The 17,686-nt window shown below is 37.3% G+C and overlaps 1 protein-coding gene across 1 annotated transcript; it reads right to left on the minus strand.

Moving 5' to 3' along the window:
- Positions 1–2,657: 2,657 nt before the first annotated feature.
- Positions 2,658–17,035, minus strand: LOC133530760 (ubiquitin-conjugating enzyme E2 H). The gene is made up of 5 exons (XM_061868822.1): positions 16,865–17,035; positions 8,627–8,703; positions 4,681–4,848; positions 4,011–4,139; positions 2,658–3,064 (listed from the first exon to the last, which is right to left on the minus strand). The coding sequence occupies exons 1-5, from the start codon at positions 16,915–16,917 to the stop codon at positions 2,880–2,882; spliced, it is 612 nt and encodes a 203-aa protein (XP_061724806.1). The 5' UTR covers positions 16,918–17,035; the 3' UTR covers positions 2,658–2,879.
- Positions 17,036–17,686: the final 651 nt, after the last annotated feature.

Below are 17,686 nucleotides of genomic sequence, written 5' to 3' on the forward strand. Positions count from 1 at the left end.
TGCCGTAGAAATTATGTCAAGGGAAAAACACAAAACATGACACATCGTTCGTTTAAAAATTAATGCTAAGATAAAAAATATTTAAATACCTATGAGATATAAAGTGATGACTGTAGTCCATGACGGGCTCATTAGATTTAAGTTGTTTTATGCTATGGGGACAGAATTTAAGATATTTACAAAATGCTACCTCGCTCACTCACGCGTGTTTAGACTTGAGTTTCAAAAGGTTTTTTAATGAGTATGTTATCATACGCATTTAAAATCTAACGTTTACATGTTTGATACAAGACACCTACGGAAAAATTCAAGCATTTTTTAAAACCAAATTTAGCTTTTTATAATAGGTCCCAGTTGTGTTGTTTTTGCCATTAACAAATATTACAATGGATAGAGTATCAAATCATTTTAAGAATTAAAGCAAGATATAAAACAAAATAAAATGTATACTAAATAAATTAAGCATGGGTCACTCACGTGAACGCTTAAAAATGTGAGTGACCCGTTTTAGGTCTCCTGAGCGTCGGCGTCTAGTCAGCGCTATGGAAAATTACGTCGCTGCGCAGTTGCGTCGAGCAGCGGCCATAGAGTTGAATAGATGCCGACTCTCGGGAGACGCTAGTGTGGGGTGGCCCTTAAATGAACCTACTTACTTATGTCAAAGTCTCAGAATAGTTTTGTATGTAAAATACATAGGAGTTTGTATAAGCAAAAGTTGATTATAATGATTTTAGGACCATTGTAAAAGACAAATTTGTTTAAAAACATGCCTAAACTCAGCGCTACATAACCGCACCCCTAAAGTTAGTTACAACGAAACTTGTGAACACTTTATTCCCTATTCATATTGCTGCTAGCCTAAGAGCGGGACAAATGACAAGCCGAACTATGAATCAATCCTTAACACACCGATAACTTTAAAACACGAAGTCGAACAACCCTTTACAACTTTTATTCGAGTGTTTGAATCATCGTCACCTCAACAACTGCGTACTGAAATTTGTGGGACTATGATGTTTGCACTTTGTCATCGTGGCCTGATGGTTTCTTTTCAAATTAACTAGTAGGGGAAACCGAGGAGAGTTGGAACAGAGTACGTTGAAACGTCCACTTTAAGACATATAACTGTTATCGAGCTAGAGAAAACGATGTTTACCCGCACCCCAACGTCCGCGGGTCCCTCAGTATGCGTCCTTGCTTCCAGACGATTATAAATACCGCGAAATTAACGTTTGTTCAACTTACGTCGGCCTCCTCACTTACATAGTGACGTATGACATGAGTGACACGATAGACGACAAAAGTACAAGTATCATATCGATATACTGTTCCCGGTTATTTTGGTGTCAGATATGTATTTTTTTTAAATTCAGGTTCAACATAATTGAGTTTGACGATGATTCAAAAATTTACGCTGCCTTGCATCCGCTACAAAAATGCCTGTAACTTTTGTATGACCATCATGCCCATCACAGGCCCCTGTAACAGTCTTAGTCGAAACTAATGACATCACAGTATCTAAGACTAGCTGTTGTAAAATGGGCTTGCAATTTAGGATTTTTATTACGTGAGCAGCATATTAACAAAAATGGTAATTGTGGTCCAATTCACTTTTGGCAAATTTTATGGTAGCGAACACGACGACAGAGTAAATACATCGATTCAAATCTGCAATCATCATCGCTATTTTAAGAAACTTTGCATTTTATTGCTGATTCCCAAGATCTTCAAGAGCTTCTCTTTTTAATAACTCATTATTACTCTGGTAAATAAGGAATAAATAGTGAGTTATCAAAAAAAGACGCCATTAAAATCAAAAGACCATTAAGGACTTCCATTTAAAGCATAATTTTTCACATGATATTTTTATTTACTTTCTTCATGGCTTCGAGTCTTAGGCCTTTCGGATGCAAATTATAAAATTTAATATATTGCTTTGCCAGTAAATGTCCATTAGGTCTATTGATTTTTATTTCAAAATTATTTGTAATTGTGAAGCCACTCGACAAACATCGATATATCACGTGATTTAACATTTAACCAACCATTATTAGAATTATAGTTACAGCATTAGTCGTTAATGATAAATTGATAAGATGGACTAAAATACAGTTCACGAATCAACGCAGCACGATGCTGACACTTTCTTATGATTCCCGAAAGTTATCATTTCAATATAATTTGTAAATATTTTAGGTTATAAATTGTATTGCATGTCTTCATTGATTTCCAACTCCTCGGATCAAAGTCCCGTACTGACGTTTAACATCGCTAAACAGCAAAATTCGAAATTCAAACAGAGCCGATCATCCGAACCGATTTCATATTCAAAACAGCTCCCGAAACCTTTCAACGGTCCAAATTCAAACAAGTTATATGTGAATTTCAAAGTTATTGTACACAGTTAAGGTTTCGACTCGTCTACATTTTAACGAAAAATAGTTAAATACATTTACAGTCCGATAGTAAATATTAGAAAATAATTTAATGTAGTACAGATTAAGCTGTATTCGTATTCAAAGACCAAACATTAATACATTTGAATGCGTCTTGTACTTAGGTTGTTGACCACTATGTAAATGTAACAACATTCATTTATTTTGACATATATATGACGATTATCCTCGTGCCGATTTATTTATTTATTTTATTTCTACTTTTTACTATAGAACTGCACATAGGTAACTTTAAATAAAACAAATTAAATAGCAGACGAACGGGACTTTTCCTCGACTATGTACAATTTCGAAATCAACGTTTCTTCAACGTTTCCAAATTGAAAAAACCTAACGGCAGCCAACGGGCAGCACCGGCGCGTGCCGGTGCCGGCGGGCGGCGGCGGCGGCGAGCGAGCGTGGCGGCGGCGGCGCGGGCGTGCGTTATAACTCCATGCCGTGCGCCTCGTCGTCGCTGAAGTCGCTCATGGAGCTCTCGGTGTCGGACGCGTTGTTGTTGGCGGCGCCGTTGGCCTTGCCGGCCGACGAGCCGGCGGGCGCGCCGCCCATGCCCGTGATGGCGTCTTTCTCGAGCAGAGCCTCTTCTGTGGCGAATCTTCTCACGTAATCTAGGGAAAGATTTACTATATTTTTATAGAGAACTTCGATCTGTAAATTTTAATTAATGTCTCTTATATCTCTCTGATCTCTGAGATCTGTAATAGCACACCCGAGAATAATGAATGACTAATTTTATATCTCGGACTCTTTAATTTAAAAATCACTTGATATGGAACTGTACAATACTATTTTATAACCAATTTTAAGCAATGTATCTTAAAACAAATCGACTTTTAATTTTGCTCTATTAATTAGTTAAGTTTATTTATTAAGAAAAGGGATAAATACAACTTTGATAGGAAATCTAATTTAGAATCTGACCTATATAAATCAATTAGATTTCTCCATAAACCAGATTAAGCAGAAATATTAAGATCTTCATAATAATACACATATTCACTAAATAGATAAGAACACTCTAACCTCCCTTTTCGAACAAAAATATTAAATTCAAGTCAGTTTATGCCTTTCGATTGCTACGATACCATAAACAAACAACAAAATAAATTGCTCCGATATGTTTATTTAAGTCGCAATGTACATAATATTCGTACTTAATGTTTAGTTTAGATTAACATGTGTAATGCTTTGGCTGCTAAGCTATAAATTATAGATGTAAGTAATACTCGTAAACTAATGAAAACATAAATAACACCTCTCACTCTCTGCGTCAGAGGCTAAAAATAACCCCAACATAACACATTAGAAAATACGAGAGTCTCTAGTCATCAAACTCCAGTCAGATGCACGACGCATGCACATGAAGCATAAGGACCCTTCTCTATGGAAAGCCACATTTTTCATCGAAGCGATATCGCCGATGGTCAGCAAATAGATTTAAAATTCAATTCAAAATTTTCATCTTCGAGGTAAACTTAACTGGGGGGTGTGGGGTTAAGAGCCCAAATCTGAACTCTGTAAGAAAAGACAACATATTTCAAATACGATACAGACCTGAAACTTTCTTCTTATACTCTTCAGGCTTGTGCAGGTACATGGCGGCAGCGTCTCCGTTCAGCGGGTCAATGGGGTTGGGGTAGGTCAGCAGTTGTGGGAGGAACGACTCGAATATGTTCGATAAATCTGAAACGGAGGATTCGTTCATTATACATATGGTTTAAATATGATTATTATTTTGTATATGGAATTGATAATCCAATCGTTTCTGTGCTGTTTCGTGGAAATTATAGTGTATAACAGAAAAACCTGACCAAAGAATCAAGGACATTGTAGTGGGCAGAATATTAGGTTGAATCAAAGTTTAATTGGTGCCGTTGCTTTGCCGAAAAGTGCGAAAAAAAGACAATGAAGGCGTATTTATCATAATGCTACCTAGGCCTGGTTGGTAACGTCAAGGGACACAGTGCTTCACCTCGTTCATGTTGGAATGTTAAACCATGTTCATGAAGCCTATGTTCGACATGAGGTTAGTATTGTATATAGTGCCATATACTCTGCTTCAGTGGTTGAAAGTGCGAAAACTATATAACGTAGGAGTATTTACCGGAAAGCACAGTGCAGGCCTTTTGTAGATAGATTTGTAGAAGAGATATCTTCAGCCGATGCCACTTACTCTAATTCAGTGGTTGAAAGTGCGAATACAACATGTTGAAGGAGTATTTACCGTAAAGTGCGGTCCAGGCCTGATTGATAACGTCCAAGCATACAGTGCCCGATACCTCGTCGATGTTGGGATGGTAGACCTTGTTCATAAAACCGATAGAGGGCGACTTGAAGGGGTAGTGGTCGGGGAGGTGCACGCGTACGCGCCACACGCCACCCTCGTATGGGGCTGGAAATATAAAATGAAAGAATTAAATGTTAGTGGAATTTTTGGGGTGCAATAATCTTGCTCAACAAAATTTACAGCGCCGAATGCGATTATTACTTATTATTTATTGAGTGCTCTTAGGGAGCGGCGCAAATATTCTTAACGACACGCAAAGCGTTGCAGTGTCAGTGACTGAGGACAAGCCCTAATCATAATCAGCCATTTTAGAGTATAACATCGACGATCCTCCAATTACAGTTAAGTTTAGGGGGAGTGTCTGTATAGTGAGAATCAAATAAATAGTGGCAACCAAAGTGCTCAAATACATTGCAACACAAGCGTGTTACCATAAAAATAGAAACACTATGGGATATATTTAACGCTGTAAATAATTTTGATTTATACTATATATTGATATAAATTGTGGCTTGTTGGAGAGATCTATGGACGTATTGACACTGAAACCAAGACAAAAGATAGACATTAATATAGCGGTTACATCGGTATGCTAATTTGCATTCTTTTAGACGATTGCGTGTAACGTAATATCGCACCGACTAAATTTTAAGCGACATTCTTCCTTTCTCCTTGTTAAGTAATCGTCTAACATCAATTTAACGTCAAAAATAAAGTGAAAACTGGGAAGCACTGCTAGTTAAGTTGTTAATGTTTTTGTTTCTCCGAAATCATAATTTATCACCACTCTATTTTGTCTGAAACTTATTGGAATTTTTATTGTTGTCTTACATTTTCAAATATGTTATTAATATAGTGCGTTAGTGATAAATTGTGTCTTACAGAATCAATTTCATTAGATTGGATCTGCTGCAAGATTAAAACTTTCGCCAGAATTCTAAAAAGATGAATACTGTGTTCATCTCTAATCATTTTTGCGTGCACTGGTAAAGTATAAAAACAAACTTAACATAATGACACAATATAATGAACATAATGTATTGTAACATACTGTGTCTATGCAAATAAATAATTAATAATTTCTGTTTTCTTAGGACGAAGGCATTATTATTTATTCTGCCTCAAGGTCTTTGGCGTTTATAAGTAGGTAATCACTATAATATTCATATGAACGATACTCCAATACAAATGAGGCGCTTTGCAATGTAAACAAAAAACATCCTTAAAATAACACGTTTTAATAATACATATTCAAACGGGTCACTCACGTTTTAAGCAGCTCTAATGGAGCGTGAGTGACCCGCGTTGATATAATTAAAATGGGTCACTCACGCTTAATTTATTTAACACGTATTATCGAGTCTCCAAGTAAGTTGTTTAGTACCTACTATTAATAATTATTGACCGAAGCGTTAGCGAGGGTCTCCGTTTAACTCGGGCATTTTCTTTCGTATCTCCGGGTGTTCTCCTCTACAGGGCGCATTTCTTAACCTATTTTTCGTGAAATTTTGTGACGAGATTCCATTAAATAGTTTTTTTGTCGATCCAGTATTTGTACATTTTTCAAAATGCTGAAATTAGCATAAAGAGCTTAAGCGCCAATAGAGTCTATGGCGCTTAAGACCATTGTGAGTTCACTGTGACAACGACTCAATGAACTAAGTATTTTTCACTTTTACATGTTCCAAGCTTAACGCGAGATCTACAGCTCACAGAACCACTAGTTATAATTAAGTATTCAAATACTTAACCAAAACAATCTGACTAATCGTGTGATCGCACAATATTAGTGCCAAATGATAATTTAGTTATCTTTACATTATCTGTTCGATTTAAAACCCTGAATGGTTCCGCATGAATTAATCGTCGGTCAGTGGGGCGGAAAGTGCACTAAAAAGTTGTTTGTTTGTATTTTTACCAATTTATTTTATTGTTGCCGGAAATTTTTGCTTCCGAGGTTGCATTAGACTTATTTGATTGAAGAGGCTGTCAACACCCAATGTCCTTGAAATTGATGTTACTTAAACAGTTTTTTAAGAAAGACTATTTGTTTTAGTCAAGTAAGAAAAATATATGTTCATATTAATTATATTTCAAAGACCGTGGTTGTACTCGATACATGATTGAACGAAATCGGCTCGATAGAAAATAATTGCAAAGATTGGTCTTAAAATCACAATTAAACGGTTCTATGTCTTTATTGTTTTGACTTAAGGGTCTGCAATTAAAATCACAATTTCAAAACATTTATATCTAAACCGTAGTTGAGTAAAATATTACACTAATAATCCACTTTTTTTTATTTAAATATTTTTCTTATTATTCCCTTGCCCAGGCCCAGTAACATGCGACAGTGCTATCTCATTTACTCCGATAGAAATAGACAGTGTGCGCGCTTTAGGTATTGACAGCCTCTTAAGCTCACAAGAGCTTCAAGGTCTAAAGTCCGTCACAGACGGAGTGATAATACAGTGTGTATTTTACAAGCTTTTATTTTTACTTTCACCTGACCGTTGTCTGTTTGTAATCAAATCTTGCAAGTTAAATTTGATCCACTTCCCGGTTTCCGATTGAGCTGAAAATTTGCATACATATGTAAGTCGGGTGACAATGCAATATTATGGTACCATCGAGCTGATCTGATGATGGAGACAAGAGGTGGACGTAGGAACTCTGTGATAAAACAACGCAACCTAATTGTGTTTGGGGTTTTTAGAAATTGCTGATATATTACGTCTCTCTCACAATGTAAGTGCTAGACAGAGCGACATATATTTTGGTATCATAGGCGTGTGTGGTGCTTACACAAGGTGCCCGTGAGCATTGCGAGACATTTTAACTAAGCATTCCTGGTAATATTTAGAAACTAAAATATCATTAAAAAAAAATCTGGATTAGGCCTAATTCAGTGGCGTAGCGTGCCTTGGCGGGGCCCCGTATAAAAATTTGTTTGGGGGCCCTTAGGAAGGGTAAAGATTTCTCACAAAAACGTACGTTGGGGGCCCCCGTGGCCCGGGGGCCCCGTATAATTGATACGGCAGATACGGCGGTAGCTACGCCCCTGGCCTAGTTTCAGAGATAATTAAATGTTTTTCGAAATCATTCTTTCGCCATAAGTCGGTACAAAACATATTTTTGACTGCGGTATTGCCACTTTGAGGTCTAGTCTGGACATACCTATTGATTGACATCGAAAAATTAAAAAATGTATTCGAGAGGCTACCCCCAAATAAAAAAAAACTTTTTAGTTAATTTTAGGTTATGTGTTTATCAATAAAAATTACGTTTTATGTACAGGAGTGCTCAAAAAAAGGGATTTTTTTTTTATAATACTATTGTTATATTATAACATTTTTTGCTTCTGTTGCCATCAGGAATGCACCGTTAAAATCTCTCGCAATGCTCACGGGCACCTTGTATGTATAAGATATCTGTCGGTATTTTAATATATATTATCGCACCGTCTGTGACGGGCTTAAATGGTAAAGCGATCGTCGAGAAATATGGATCTTATTCGTTATATTGGCCAATTTGTATACTACAAATGACAGTGTCAATAATTATTGCTCACTATACAGTTCCCATCAGATATATCGGAGCGGCCGATGTGCTCAATTTTATCTGAACACGCACCAGGGGTCACCAAACGGCGACCCGATTTCACTAAATTTGTTGATTTAATAAACTCAAGTAGAAACGGACCGCAATAGACAAGTAATTTAAAAAAAACGGAAGAAACTAACTACATGGTGATTGGTGACCCCTGGCCTTGATACTAGAGGCGTGTTCAGATATTTGTGAGCGCCTTGGCTGCTCGGATATATCTGATGGCGACTGTAAATACATGGGTTGCATAATGACAGGATATGGATTGATTACTCACTTCCTGGGGGTCCGAAGAATTTCACGCAGAACTCGTTGAGCCCACCCAATATGGTAACCTCGTGCTTGCTTTCAATGCTGAGATTATTAGTCAAGAAAATTTATTATATTCATAATAATAACGTAATAAATATAAGAGCCTCGGTAGAAAGTACCATTTTGTACCATTTGGCGTTGAAACTCTAAGTCCATGGGGCCCCAGCGTGCGCAAGTTTTTTGGAGAAATCGCGTCTGGTTGACGTAACTAGTGACCGAAGAGCTGGCGGCTTCCTCGCACAACGTATCAGTATTGGGTTACAACGAGGAAATGCCGCCAGCATCCTTGGTACAATACCTCAAGGGCCTATTTTAGATATAAGCTAGTTATAGTAATCATCTGTAAATATCCATTATGTATATTGTTATTGTAAATAAAGTATATAATAATCGAAAAAAATATATAGATTCATTGTATATTTCTCTTCTCCATGTAATTTATTTCGTGCAATGACGTATTTCACTACTACTATAGTACATTACTGCAGAGGCCGTGAAGTAAGGGATTGCAGGAAGAGATTGCGGTAGACGGCGCGCGCGTTTACCTCGCCCGAGCGCCCTGCCTCGGCCGAGGCACGTCTACACTGGCCATCTTGTGTGCGAGGAAATTGCCTCGCGCTTATGCTATTAATTACGAGGCGTGACTATCAAGATGGCGCTCGAACCGAGTCATAGGTGTATTGCAAAATTATGTCATAACCCTATAACCAGTGTTAACCGAATGTTAATTAGAATTGAAAATATTAAAAATTAACCATTACAATATTTTCAATTCTAATTAACGTTCGGCCAACATGCCTATAACGCTAGTTTAAGTTTATTTGCCTGCCCTAGGCAGTCGCCATGGCAAAATACGGCTTGGTAAAGATAAGATAAGCGGTAGTTGTTCGTGTCACTATCGTGGAAGATAAGATAGCGACCAGCTTCGTGACATCGTGAGAAAACTGAGGGTTGATGTCTGATAGATAGACTGCAAGATAGATTATAGTTGAAGTACAGTTGCCAGATATATCTGGCAGGCAACTGTACTTCAACTGTAGGGAACAAATATTTTTTTTAATGAAAATATTTTGATTCGTGTTTCTTCTAGTAGAAACACTAATAGGGGATATGATGCAATACTCTGCGTAGGGGGCGCCTCTAGCACAAACTGAGAGCCTCCCGCGAAAAACAAATAACCGGCCAAGAGCATGTCGGGCCACGCTCAGTGTAGGGTTCCGTAGTTACTATTCCGTCACAATAAGCTAAACTGGAGCTTAAAGTATAGTAAATTGTTAACCAAGGGATGAAACGGTACCTTTCACCCGAGTTAAACAAATAGGCAAATTTGCATAATCAGTACCTAATTAAAGTAAGTCTTTTTACTATGAAGGGAAAACTTTTTGCGATAACTCAAAAACAGCTAAACTGATCATGTCTGCTATAGTTTTCATTTAATGTCTTTCTTAAGCTCTACTTCCACGATTTTTTTTTCATATTTTTTGGACCTATGGTTCAAAAGTTAGGGGGGGGGGGGACACATTTTTTTTCTTTCGGAGCGATTATCTCCGAATATATTCACTTTATCAAAAAATGTTTCTGGAAGACCTTTCCAATGATACCCCACACTCTAGGGTTGAAGCGAAAAAAAATTTCACCCCCACTTTACGTGTAGGGGAGGTACCCTAAAAAAAAAAATAGATTTTATTGTACGACTTTGTCGGCTTTATTGATTTATATATCCATGCCAAATTTCAGCTTTCTAGCACTAGCGACCACGGAGCAAAGCCTCGGACAGACAGACAGACAGACGGACATGGCGAAACTATAAGGGTTCCGTTTTATGCCATTTGGCTACGGAACCCTAAAAACGAAATTTGTCATAGATCCTCTAATTTGTCCTGTGTGTTTCACCTGTCCCGTTGTCTGTCTGTAATCAAATCTTGCAAGTTAAATTTGATCCACTTCCAGGTTTCCGATTGAGCTGAAATTTTGCATGCATATCTAAGTCGGGTGACAATGCAATATTATGGTACCATCGAGCTGATCTGATGATGGAGACAGGAGGTGGCCATAGGAACTCTGTGATAAAACAACGCAACCTAATTGTGTTTGGGGTTTTTAGAACAAGCTCGATGAGTATTAGTCGCCTGTCTAAAACAAAGTACAGTCAGCGATAAAAACTTGTAACAAATTTTTTTTTTTTGCCAAAAACTTATTTCCTTTTGAGGCACGGAACCCTAAAAAGTACAATTTTGTGTTAGCGCCCTGTGAAATAATTACTTCCACAAAGAAAAGCAGGGTACTTCCACAAGAACAAAAATCACCAGTCCTCGGCAACGCGCATGTGACAACCCAGACCAAATTCTCCGCGGAAAATGCATAGCTATATCAAATAATGCATAATATTGATTGCCCGTGCATTAGCTGCACGTGAAACAGGTAATGTTGAACTGAAAATCGATACGTCTGGGTTGTTGGCTCTGATTTGCGATCGCTCAGACGCTCTTGGTATGACTAATGGCGGAAGAGACATATATTTCAATGTATTTTGCATAATTAACAAAATAATAAGCGCAATAACTCGTTTTTGTTAGGGTACGGAAACCCAAAGGGTAAAACGGGACCCTATTATTACTAAGACTCCGGTGTCCGTTTGTCTGTCCGTCTGTCTGACATTTGAAATTTTCACAGATGATGTATTTCTGTAACACATACTAAAAAGTACGGAACCCTCGGTGGGCGAGTCCGACTCGCACTTGTCCAGTTTTTATGATACAGGAGGCAAACGAGCTAACAAATCGCCTTATGGTAAGCAATTACCGTAGCTCATGGACACCAGCAACACTATACCTCGGGCGTCCAATGATGGTCTCTAATGACAGTTCATTAGGGTTCCGTACCTCAAAAGGAAAAAAACCGAACAATTGCGAGTCGGACTCGCCCACTGAGGGTTCCGTAGTTGTTGTTATAGCGGCAACAGAAATACATCATCTGATAAAATTTCAACAGTCTAACTATCACGGTTCATGAGATGCAGCCTGGTGACAGACGGAGAGACAGCGGAGTCTTAGTAGTAGGGTATCGTTTTTCTCTTTGGGTACAGCTAAAAACAGAACTCTTATCATGGATCACTTTGTTGTCCGTCCATCCGTCCGTCCGTCTGTCTGTCTGTCAAGACCTTTTATCTCGGGAACGCGTGGAGATATTGAGTTGAAATTAAAACCATATATTCAGGTCTACAGTCCCTAGAAGCTGTGAAAAAAATAAATTTAGTTAACGTAACAAAAATAATCGGACAGACGGACGGACATGACGAATCTATAAGGGTTCCGTTTTTTGCCATTTGGCTACGGAACCCTAAAAACGGCTGTTTATGCCGCAAAAACGTAAATTTCGACACTCTCAAGTCTCGAGGGAATCATAATTTACACGTTATTTCCCGTTGACCTACTTTTTATATGAAACAGCTGTAATTTTTCATACTAAACTGAACTGTCACCCTATACATGAAAATAACAGCGCCCTCTTGACAATGATCATATATTTCTGGTCAGGCTTTAATAAGGTTTCGTTTCATAAGTCATTGGCTTGACTCGATCTGCGAGTATCGGAACGGCCATTCGAACACCATCTAAAAAGGGAGGGTAGAAAAGGAGGCATTAAATTCGGACGTTAACTAGAGGACGGTTGAGAAAGAGGGAGTTTTATATTAATTATTCCATAAATACAGTAACCCCAATGTTAAAATCACAACGTTGCTTGTATTGAGCCCCACGTAAAGCTATCCCATTGAAGGTCGTATCGGTCCGGAAATGCGCGGGCGACATTCATTTCCACAGTTATCCGGGCGAGGTAGAAAGTTTCTGGGAAACCGCTCAGTTGAGGTATGCCAACCATCTACTCAGTGGTGAAGATGAAAATATCATCAAACGAGATTACCGTCGTCTATGGACACCTGAGGAAGTGAGTTGCCGGCTTTTAGGATGACAGTACGATCTTTCTTTGAAGGTTTGAAGGTTGTATCGGTCCGGAAATACCGCGGGCGATAGTTCATTCCACAGTTGAGCTGAACGAGGCAGGAAGTTACTGGAGCAACGCATACAGTTGACAGTTGAGGACTGCCCATCTAAGCTTGGGTTGAGCTGGAGTGAGGCCAGAAGGGTCAGTAGATAGGAAGGCGTGGCGCGAATTTCTGAAGGCCCTTTGCACCTCTAGGGTACCTTAGGACAACCACAACCATCTAAGTAAAGTGGTGAAGATACAAATATCGCATAGAGCGATGGCAGAGAGAAGCGATATAAATTTGTATGCCTCATTTGGCAGATCATATATAGTTAGACTGTGTATGTTTTACAAAACCTATTTAAGACCATAATATATACCTCTGTTTTTATGAATCTCTCTGTTTGGTTTTATCAATTTACTAATAGATATTCAACAATTCCAAAGTGTTAATCCCACAAGCGTTATGGGCACTTTTGCAGGAACGGTCTTTATGTCTAGTACCTATGTTTCTTTATATCTAATAAGGGCATACATGTTTTATACAACCTATCCTCTTCATTGCACAACCTCATGATAAGATTTACAGATAAACACACATATTACATAAAGACAGAGGTTGTTACAGGCGGTCTTATTGCTAAAGAGTGAATCTTCCAGACAACCTTAAGGTAGTGGAGAAATTATAATATGTATTTAGCTATTTAGGAGGTGCAAAAACCTACATTCAGTTATGAAGACAAACTTTAGACTCAATAATATAATTATAAACTGTGTAAATTTTCAGTGAGAGTAATTGTCTGTGTGCCAGCAAGTAGGAAGGACACATAAAATTAAGTAAAAATACCTCCAACCATTTAGAATACAAGGTGCCACACAGCAATAGCTATATTAACATAACTTTAAAGTAATACCTAGTACCCAAGGTGTTTGACATGTTGCTTTGGTAAAAACAAAACAATGCAACAAAAGGTAGAAATTCATTGATCCATTACCTATAATGATTTTTAATGAGGCAGTCCGCATCCAATTACAAGATGGAAAGATGACATTCGTCTGACTCTGGGGCCATACTGGATGAGGGTTGCTGCAGACAAGAGACAGTTAGAGGAGGCCTATGCCTTACGGCACACCGAACTGAGGGATATATTAGAAAAAAATAAAAATAAATCTCATTTGAAATGTATATAGTTCGGAATAAATGGCTTTATTATGATAATGAGGCAGTTAATGATTTGACAAGCTCATTATGATTCTCCTTCAATGTCAAAAAAGGTAAAAAAGTACAGTATAGTAACAAAAAATTGGCCAAGAGCATGTGGGGCCATGCTCAGTGTAGGGTTTCATAGTTACCATTCTGTCAGAATCAGCCAAACGAGGGACATTAATTAGTAGCTACCATTGTACTTTTTTTTTTAATTTTTGGACTCATGGTTCAAAATTTAGAGGGGCACATTTTTTTTTCTTTCAGATTGATTATTTCCTAAAATATTAACTTTATCAAAAAATGGTTCTTGGAGACCCAAATTTAAACGACCTATCCAACGATTCCCCACACTAATGGGTCAAATAAAAAACAAAAAATATCATTTTGTATAGGAGGTACCCTAAAAATATTTTTAATTTTTTTTGTTATACTGTTCTGGATGGCATGGCGAAACTATCAGAGTTTCTAGGCGATAAAGATAGCCGAATAGTACATTACGATGCAAGTGCGAAAAATAGAGAGTGTTTTAAATCGACACGACTTGCGAATTACCTATTCGCACATGCATTGTACAACATTTTACAGTACATATGGCCCTTTACATGTTCGACAGAGTAACGTTATGTGCTAATTTTCGCACTAGTGCGGCAAAGTAGCACCATATGTACTGTAAAAACAATTTAAAGTGTCTGGGTTAGCCTTATTTAATAATTATTCCATATTTCAAATCAATAGTGTATGTTCTAAAGTTGTTTAGCAATGTGACAGACAGACAGAATCACACTATAAGAATTCCTTTAACTACTTTTAATACAGAATGATTGAGGCTTTAAATAATTAACTAAACTTCTACAGTATAGAACTGACCTCATTTTTTTTTTTATTTGGCTTTATCTGATAAGTACTTACTAAACTCAGCTTTTAATTTGCCTACCTATTTTTGATTTGATTAGTTATATGTAATAGGTACCTACATCAGTGACCATCATTACCCAAAGGTTATCTGGAAGAGATTACTATATATTATAAAGACTGCCTGTTTTGTACTGTTATTATAGTATACTTTAATAATTTTTTGGTGAATATTAAAGTACTTCATAATCCTGGATGAAGAGATAATTTTTCTTTAATGTATGAAATAAGTTGTAATACTAAATGTCAGAGAAATGGCTTTTAAAATTCGCATTAATAGTACATTACGATACAAGTGCGAAAAATAGGAAATTCGAAACGAGTGGCGATAAATGAAAACACAACCGAAGGGAGTGTTTTAAATCGACACGAGTTGCGAATTACCTATTCGCACATGTATCGTACAACGTTTTACAGTGCATATGGCCCTTTAAATGTTTGACACAGTAACGTAATATGCTAATTTTCGCACTAGTGCGGTAAAGTAGCACCATATGTACTGTAAATAAAATTAAAGTATCATATATTCATTTTGCTTATTATACCAAAAGGATTGGGTGACCTCCTCTCACCCCAATCCCAATACAACCAACTCAAGCTGCCCAGGACTGGAGTCAGTGGAAGAAAATGGTTCGAGCCCTACACCCCAGCAGCAGGTAACAGGATGGAAAGAAGAAGAGACCAAAAGGATTGTACAGGTTTTTAAAGAGTCTGCAACATAGTGTCATATCTCTGGTGTTGCAGGTGTCCCTAGGCAACAGTGACTGCTTACCATCAGACGGGCCGTATGCATGTTTGCCACTGATGTCATAAAAAAAACAAAAGCAAAATAATTGAATTGACAAAGAGTTTCAAAAGCCTACTTTTTTTCTTTCTTGTTATGGTTTAATCCTTCCTTCCTCATCCTTAATATGTTCAATTGTAATATTTAGTACTGATGAATGATCAACAATAACAATAAAATAACAAACCAGCACAAAATAAACCCCATTCCCAGTATAAATAAAAGAACTTCAAAAAAGTGAACAAAAGATGTTTCACTTTCTCTAATTATGTTCACCAGAACATTCTGTTAAAACAAAACAAGTAACACATTCATTTTATTACATAAGAGACTGTCCAAAATATTATGTACTTTCATTTTTAGTATTTCGCTTAACTACCTAGGTGTACTAATTTCTTATTGCAAGTAGGCCTCAAAGGCTTTTTCACAAGTCAATACAACATTTACACTAAGTACTAAGTTTATTTATCTATGATGTTGGTCTGGTTTTTGTAATTAAACTTATTCTAATTCTCAAAGATGGTTTAGCATTATCATGTCATGCAGAGCTGTTTATAATAATCATTAAACCATAAATTTTCTTTGTTTGGCAAAATACCAACGAAACAATGAACTTCACACTGACCCCAGTTTATTTGATAAAATTTAATATACCACAGCCATACTAATTAAATACCAGCAAGGTCAATACACTAAGATAGACATAGACTATTTGTGCGTTTTTATTACATTATCAATTAAAAGCTCTTGTTGACAAAGGCATGTAACAAAACAACCAAGGGTGAGGCCACTACATAGTTATATTTTCATTGTACCATGTCACTATAAACTATGTGCAATTATCATTTAATTGCGTGTAACAGAATTGACCATCTTCATAATCCGTTCGAGTCTAAGACCGTAACAAAGTGTAGAAAAAAAATGCGCAACTGAGACCGTGGCCTACATAACGAATTACGAAATACAATATCACAATCTAACACACGGAAGAGCGCCGTGAACGCGCGACCGTAGTAATGTACGTGTTTATCAACGTGTTATATATAGATACGTAGGCCCACGGAGCCACACAAAGACTCCACGCTCTTTTGCAGATAAATAGACTAAGGTCTAATCGACATTAACAATTATGTATCAAATGCTTTCTACACGATGAATCCTAGGATAAAAACATGATAAATTAATATATACACAGACCATATCGATTTTAAATAGGGGCTGTGACAATCAGCTGATGGCCCTTCAGGCAGTTATTTACATGGAAGCCCTCGAACGCAGTAGGGTGGCTAGTAATGACGATAACAAAGAAAGGATACAGTTTGATGACATCTGTGTCCATCCGACGTTTCCCAGCGCTCGGTGACGACATCTTCGTGATCTATTACTAATAAATCACAATATCGAACACGAACACCAGCACAAACCCACTCACTTCTCCGCGAGACCAAATTTCTCGTCCACTAGCAGCAGTCAGAAAAATAACATTGTAGAAAAACAATGGACACAAACCATAGACTAAAATTTCGAAGATGATGTGTAATGAGATTAGTGTTGTCCTATTAAAAATAGTGACGATTACTTTAAATTTGTTAAATAATTACAAATACTATCAAAAACAGTGACAGGCTATTAAGATTAATAAATTAAGCACACAAAATGATTTGTTGAAAATTATAATTTGAAAAATTATAACAGTTTGACATTTCAATGGCATAGAGCTCCAACCATAACCAAAGGAAATGTAGAAGATTATGCGTCAATCAAACAAAAATAAAAACGAATCTGTCTATGGCTCATCAGCGAATCTTCGCGTGTGTGACTCCGTGGAAGATATTTTTAATTCAGTTTTAATTATAGATTTATTTGTTTATACGTTCAGAAGAATATATCGAAGGCGTGCGCGTTAACCAAGACGTTTAGTCAGTGCGATATGAATGCGGAAACATGTGTTCCGACGTGAACATTATGAAGTGATGACACGATCAGAAAGTGCAACAACAAATCCTAAATCCTAATTGCCTGTGATTGGGGCTGTGGGAGAGTTTGTAGTTTGTGATAAAAATACGTGTAAAAGTTTGAAATTGTGTCTGAATGTGGTGGCGGACAGCCCGAGGGCTTTGGCGAGTGACGGACTGAGG

The sequence above is a fragment of the Cydia pomonella genome, chromosome 23 (assembly GCF_033807575.1).
Source record: "Cydia pomonella isolate Wapato2018A chromosome 23, ilCydPomo1, whole genome shotgun sequence".
Lineage (NCBI taxonomy): Eukaryota > Metazoa > Arthropoda > Insecta > Lepidoptera > Tortricidae > Cydia > Cydia pomonella.